The 7,546-nt window shown below is 35.8% G+C and overlaps 1 protein-coding gene across 1 annotated transcript; it reads left to right on the top strand.

Annotated features, from left to right (window-relative positions):
- The first annotated feature begins 2,699 nt into the window (after positions 1–2,699).
- LOC138168433 (olfactory receptor 4K2) lies at positions 2,700–3,659 on the top strand. Its single transcript, XM_069097458.1, has one exon. It carries the CDS (start codon positions 2,703–2,705, stop codon positions 3,657–3,659), a length of 957 nt encoding a protein of 318 aa, XP_068953559.1. The 5' UTR covers positions 2,700–2,702.
- The last annotated feature ends 3,887 nt before the right edge of the window (positions 3,660–7,546 follow it).

Genomic DNA, 7,546 nt, shown 5'->3' with positions numbered 1-7,546 from the left:
TTTAATCAAGAGAAGAGCAGCAATAGGAAACAGGGCAAGGAATTCCAGAGCAGAGGCCAGTACAGAGATGAAATGGCTAACTTTTGAGTTGAGATTAAAGGAGGAAAGGGAAGTCAAAATAGGTGTGAAGGCTGATAAAAGCACTGAGGGGTAGAAGGAAAGGAAGTCTCAGTGAGGTCAAAGAAAAGGTGGAGGAGTAAAGCATATGAAGAAGTGGAATGATAAGACATTATGGTCATAAAGCGGAATATCAGAGTTTCTAATTAGGGAAGTGGAGCTCTTTTGGGTAATGGCAAGATCTGGTGTGTGACCATCCCTAAGTATGAATGAGGTAAAGTTTATGGGGCTTAAGAATATTAGGGAAATGAGAAGTTAGAGAACCAGAGGGAGAATCTACATGAATTTAAAGTCTCCTAGTATAGTGGAAGGAGTTGGGGAAAGAAGATGGTGAACTAGGGACTTAACTCTTTGAGAAAGGAGGGAGAATGGTATGGGCATAAATATGCTACAGCTATCTTAATTTTTATTGGATAGAATATTTTAATTGTGTGAAATTGACCAGATGGAAAAGGAATTTCAAAAACTCACTGAAGAGAATAATTCCTTCAAAATTAGATTAAAGCAAATGGAAGCTAATGACTTTATAAGAAATAAAGATACTATAAAACAGATCCAAACAAGTGAAAAAATAAAAGACAATGTGAAATATTTCATTGGAAAAACCATTGACCTGGAAAATAGATCCAGGAGATAATTTAAAAATTACTGGACTAACTGAAAGCCATGATAAAAATCAAGCCTAGAAATCACCCTTCAAGGAATTCTCAAAGAAAATTGCCCTGATAGTCTAGAACCAGAGGGCAAAAGAGAAATTGAAAGAATTCACCCATCACCTCTTTAAAAAGATCCCCAAAAGAAAATTCCTAGAAATATCATGGCCAAATTCCAGAGTTTCCAGATCAAGGGGAAAATATTACAAGCTGCCAGGAAGAAACAATTTGAGTATTGTGGAAACACAATCAGGATAATACAAGAGCTAGCAGCCTCTATACTAAGGGATCAAAAGGCTTAGAATATAATATTCCAGAGGTCAAAGGAGCTAGGATTGAACCCAAGAATCACCTACCCAGCAAAACTGAGTATAATACTTCATGGGAAAATATGGAAATTCAATGAAATAGAGGAATTTAAAGTGTTCTTGATGAAAAAACCAGAGCTGAGAAGAAAATTTGACTTTCAAATACAAGAAACATGAGAAGGGAAACAGGAAAAATAAATCATAAGGAACTTATTAAAGTTGAACTATTTACATTTCTACATGGAAAAATGTTCATTATAACTCATGAGACTTCTCAGTATGAGGATAGCTGAAGGGAATATATATATGTACATACATATTTATGCATGTATAGGAGGGTATATGTGTGCATAAATAAATATGTGAGTCTCTGTATATGTGTGTACATGTAAACATAGACCAAGGGCACAGGATCAGTTGAATAGGAAGGGATGATATCTAAAAAATAAAATTACAAGGTGAGAGAGGAATATAATGAGAGAAGGAGAAAAGGAGAGATAGAATAGGGTAAATTATCTCATATAAAAGAGGCAAGAGAAAACTGTTACAATGGAGGGGAATATCAGTAAGGCAAAAGGGAATGGTTCAACCTTACTCTCATTGAATATGGCTTAAGGAGGGAATAACATGCACACTCATTTGGGTATCTTACCCTACAGGAAAGTAGGGGGAAAGGGAATAAGAGGTGGAATGATAGAAGGGAGGGCATTTTGGGGGAGAGGGTAGTTAGAAGCACATACTTTTGAAAAGAGACAGGATCAAAGTAGAAAATAGAATAAGTGGGGGGCAGGATAGGATGGAGGGAAATATAGTTAGTCTTTTTCCGTGTAACTACTATGGCAATGTTTTGTGTAACTACACATGTACAACCTATATTGAATTGCTTATCTTTCCAGTGGGGTTGGGTGAGGAGAGAAGGGAAAATATCTAGAAATCAAAGTTTTAAAAACAAATGTTAAAAAATGTTTTTTACATGTAACTTGGAAATAAGATATACAAGCATTGGAGATAGCAATCCATCTTGCCCTACTAGAAAGTTAGATGGGATATGGGGGAGGATACCAGAGACAGCAGATTGAGGAAAGGGGTATTCAGTAGGCTTGATATCTTGGGGTGGGGGTAAGGGAAAGATGGGGAGAAAATCTGTAATTCAAAATCTTGTGGAAATTAATGTAAACTAAAAATAAATTCAAAAAATGAAATTCACAAATAGTAAAGGAACAATGCTGTTGTGCTTTAGCTTCACCAATGTGAAATATACTTTATATTGTTTTTAATTAGGCACAAATGAACAGATAGAAATGCCATTTTAAAACAAAAATAATCATGAACAAGAAAAACTTGTGCATTCCAATTACCTTTAGAAAACATCTGGCAATGTGATGACTTCCTCCTGGAATGTGAAGGAAGGTGGTTCAGTACTTGTGAGAGTAAAGTTTATAAATTATGAAGAATAAAGTCTTAAACACAAGGTTATCATTCCCATGGAAAAAGTATTTATTTATCCCTGCTTTCTTTTCTATGGAGAACAAAATCTTTAAACATGAGGTTGTGATTCCTATGCCAACATTACTTATTTATCTCTGATTTCTTTTCTACAGTCCTTTGCCTGTGCCCTGAGACAATGGATACAGGCAATAAATCTTCTGTATCTGAATTTGTGTTGTTGGGACTCTCCAGTTCCTGGGACCTCCAGCTGTTCTTCTTCATGGTGTTTTCTTTGTTTTATGTGGCAACAATGGTGGGCAACTGCCTCATAGTCATCACAGTCATCGCTGATTCCCACCTTCATTCTCCCATGTATTTTTTGCTCACTAATCTCTCTGTTATTGATATGTCTCTAGCTTCTTTTGCTACCCCCAAGATGATTGCAGACTATCTCACTGGGCATAAAATTATCTCTTTTAATGGCTGCATCTCCCAGATTTTTTTCTTGCATCTCTTTACTGGCACTGAGATTATCCTGCTAATGGCCATGTCCTTTGATAGATATATCGCCATATGCAAACCCCTGCGATATGGAACCATTATAAGTCCCCGGGTGTGTATTATGCTTGTAGTAACTTCCTGGGTAGTGGGTATCATGCATTCAATGAGCCAGGTGATATTTGCTCTTCACTTGCCTTTTTGTGGCCCCAATGAGGTAGACAGCTTTTTCTGTGACCTTCCTGTGGTATTCCAGTTAGCCTGTGTAGATACTTATGTACTAGGACTCTTCATGATCTCCACAAGTGGCATCATTGCTCTATCCTGTTTTATCCTCTTATTTAATTCCTATGTTATTGTTCTAGTAACAATCAAACACCATTCCTCTGGGGGGTCCTCCAAAGCACTTTCCACTTGCACTGCCCATTTCATTGTAGTCTTCATGTTCTTTGGGCCATGTATCTTCATCTACATGTGGCCATTAAGCAGTTTCCTGGTGGACAAAATCCTCTCTGTGTTTTATACTATCTTCACCCCCATCCTGAATCCAATAATCTATACCTTGAGGAACCAGGAGGTGAAGACAGCAATGAAAAAACTGAAAAATAGATATCTGAATTCTGAAAAGATAGCACAGTCACCTCATTACTCTTAATAATTAAGATGATGCCAGTTTTGGACACCTTAACTGATCTTACTCTCATATTTTCTGTGTTATTATTGTTTAAATGATAATTGCCAAATCACTTGTGAGGAAATACTGTAATTGTTTTTAAATGTCTATATCTTCAAAATGAAGGGTTTTTTAAGTTCTAAAGGAAACCTTTTTGGCCTTTGTAAGTAGGAAAATCAATTCTGGGTACAAGCAAAGGCATATGATGGGGAAGGCTGTGATAAAAAAATAAAGAGAAAACAGGATATGGGAGCACACTGCTTTTACTAACTCCATATTCTATCAGGTCTCAAAAAGAACTATAAATACAGTCACAAGAGCTAAATTGGAATCCAGCCTCTGATACTTTCTAGCTATGTAAATTATTAAACCTGGTTTTTATCTTTAAAATGGATAAATACTATCTATACTTCCTACTTTAAAATATTGTTGGTGGTTATCAAATAAGGTCAAATGAGATGTGAGAAAGACTTGTAAATTTGAAAAACCATGATAAGAATATATTATTATTAGTTAGTTTGTTTTTTCCTGCTCTGACTATTCAGGAAAGAAGAAACAGAAAGCCAAATGTCCTCGGAGGGCCTGGGTAGAGTAAAAAGGAAACAACTTGAAAGAACTCAGAAGTTTCTTAGCATATTCTGTGTGGTTATAACACAGAGATGAGGCTTGTAAGGCTTATAAGGCTTATTTCTGATAAGGCTGAGTGGCTAAAATGATTTGAAAGCTTCTCATAACAAATGACTTTTAATAATCATGGTATGTTAAAGGTGTAAAGTATCTTGTAAAACAGCAAATGAAATATCTTTATTTTATAAGTTAAATAAACTAAGACCTAGAGAAGTTAAGTGATGTAATTAATAAGGAATTCAATCACAATTTGAAGCCTAGGCTTTTACTTTAAATCTAAGATTGTTTTTTTTTCCCCCCAGCTACTCCATATTGCCCCTTGGGAAGGTAAACCAATATTTAATAAAGAGATATAGCAACAAATGACTTAAGTTAATGGAAAATAGGACTTAATTTTACCCTGTATTTATTTCTTCATATTTAATTTTAATCAGTATTCTTCTAGTGTCAGTATTTACATATAAATGAATAATTACTGTGGAGTTAGTCATTCTGTAGTTTGATGGGTTTTTTTATTATTACAAAAACAAATTAATAGGTGGAAAATTGTGTTGTTTTTGTTGTTTTTTAACTTCTGAGACCTCAGTTATTTATGCCTAATACAATGGGCCTAAGGTACCTGGAGTACCACTGCACCTGGTGACTGTTACCAGACTACTAACATTAAATACAAAATTTCAGGCGGGTATAATGTTTTGGTGAGGGACAGATGGCATAACATTGATTCTTGTTGGATAAAGATTGAAGGTTATTTCCTAGATGACAGAATGAAAAAAATGACATTTTTGCTTATTTATTTGTTTGTTAAGGTCAAATTTGTCGTGACTGATGGTCCAAAATGTACCCGAAGAGAAACAGTTCTGGTGCAAGTACAGAATTCTACAGCATTTGCTGCAATTTCTAGAAGGCTTTTGTCTCCTGAGTATGATGCTGCTATTGGGGCAACAAGGAGCTGTCCAGATGAAGCTCATTTAGGGGAAATTGGAAGGCAGTTCACTGCTTACCCAGGCATAAAAACCTACACATACCTGTGAGGTTCTGGGTATGGCAAATTGTCTTAAATTCTTTGTTAAAAGCATGCATTTCCCATTGTTCTAGATCTTCTGATTAACTCTTATCATGTTTGTTTACTTGTCCTTTACATTTTGTGCTCTTCTCCTAACAACAATGCTTCTGATCCAGACCCTAATTCTGTTCTCTGGTTCTATCTGCTGTTTGGTAATTCATACCTACAATAACTGTCCCTTGGCCCTGAACTGCCAAATTGTCTCTTTTGGACCCTTTCTGAGAAGGACCTTTTTGACTACTCCCTGCATAAAGAAGCCACATTCTTCATCATTGGGAATTTCCACTTTCAGCACATGACTTTTCCACCCTCTCCAATCCCAGGGCGGGATCAGGGTAGCATTACACTCTAAACACAAGTTAATAGTTATGCTTGGAGCCACTCAGCAGATATAGAGAAGCAGATTTCCCGATTTCATTCATTACCAGTGACCAATTAAAGTGAATGTTTTGATTTTGTTCTCAAGCCAAATGCTTATGGCAAGGAGGGGATTATGTCTCTTCATTAGTGGAGCCAAAGACCAAAAAAGGACTCCAGACTTTGTGTATAGGATATTATGATCTGAAGCCAATAGCATCACTTGATGCAAAGAGAGGGAACCAGAAGCTATGGTAGTAATTAGAATGAAATTTAAGCATTCGATAAAATTGTAGTATAGCGGTATAACTATAAATGAAGATATAGTCAGATTCTACATAAGAAAAGCCTGGGTTCATATCTTGATTATGTGGCTAATTGTCATACATAACTTTGAATAATTTAACTTCTTAATTTCTTTGAGTAATATTTAACTTTTCTTCTTAACTTCTTTGATTAACTTAACATTTAATGACTCTCAACCTCCAGTTTCTAATCTATAAAATGGACTGGACTAAATGATTTCTAAGGTTCCTTCCAGCTTTAAATTCTTATTCTTAATTCTGAAATAAGGATTAAGATGAAAAAAATGAATAAATCTTTTGGATAGTCCATCTCATGCCTTTCTTTTAAGGTTGAGATTAATTTTTTAGCTTAATTTTGTCCTTAGCTCTCTAGGTAAATATGCTAAGAATTAAGTTAACTTATATGTGTTTTTAAATTTAAATTGTTATTTTCTTAGTGACTGTTTACAAGAGATTTTTTTATCTAGTTAAGAAACAGTTTTGAAGGTCACCTGAATTCTGTTGTTATGGTTATAGTTATAATCTTACTGGAGGCTAGGAATATTTTCCCATGAAGACCTTTTCTGTACCTACTTAGGGAGGGGAGAGCCTATTGTAAAGGAAGAGTTTTCACTTTTTTTGAGGAGAGAATTGTCAACACCCATTTCTTACTTCAGATTTGGCACAACCCTTCCTAAGCAGCAACACTCTATTCTATACTACACTGCCAAATGGCAGTCCTCAAGGGATGTATGTCTTCAATAACTGCTGTAAAAACTGTGCTTCAGAAAGGGAATAATTGCTCATTTCAACAGTGTTGTACTTTTTCCTGGGAAAGTAATTTAAATTTAAAACACATAGTTGCTGTAACCAACTCGGTATTGTCTCTTTCATCTAACTGTAGGATCATCTAAAAAAAGTTCATCTCCCAATGCCCCAAGCAGGCACACACCTAGAGCCCCCATTGTGAGATGAAGTAAAAATAGTCTTCAGTCTTTTTAAAAATGTATGTTTTATGGTTGCCTAACCCTTATCTCTTAAAAATCTGTCTAAAATTAAGATAACCTCACATGTTCACAACATTCTATTAATTTTCTATTTTTGAAAATTAAACTTTAACAAAGAGAATGTGGTGTCATGCAATGATCGATGACCTTAAGTTTGAATCCCTTTGCACATTGTACAACATACTATCTGAATGACCTTGGGTAACTCACATAACCACTCTGGACCAGTTTGTCCACTTGTAAAATGGGGCTATTGGGTTTCTAACATCCCCTTCCTCTCTAGACCTATGGTCCCATGATCTCATAAGCCTAGGTGTTTATAGAATGTAGACCAGATGTGCTGGAACAACTCGTGTCAACCACTGCCATTTGTTCTTCCCCTGGGTTCTAGCCTACATAGCTAAATCTTTTTTTTTTTTGAAGGGGGGAAAGTAGGGCAATTGGGGTAAAGTGACTTGCCCAAGGTCACATGGCTAGTGTGTGTGTGTGTGTGTGTGTGTGTGTGTGTGTGTGTGTGTGTGTGTGTGT

Source organism: Petaurus breviceps, unplaced genomic scaffold (genome assembly GCF_028583685.1).
Source record: "Petaurus breviceps papuanus isolate PSGF00001 unplaced genomic scaffold, PetGlider_PUasm1.0 37, whole genome shotgun sequence".
NCBI classification, from domain to species: Eukaryota; Metazoa; Chordata; class Mammalia; order Diprotodontia; family Petauridae; genus Petaurus; species Petaurus breviceps.
Note: the sequence above shows the minus strand (reverse complement) of the source record. Positions and strands in the feature narration are given on the sequence as shown.

Bases quoted from the DNA above. Each gene is read 5' to 3' on its own strand.
- LOC138168433 (XM_069097458.1), top strand. From the start codon at position 2,703: ATGGATACAGGCAATAAATCTTCTGTATCTGAATTTGTGTTGTTGGGA.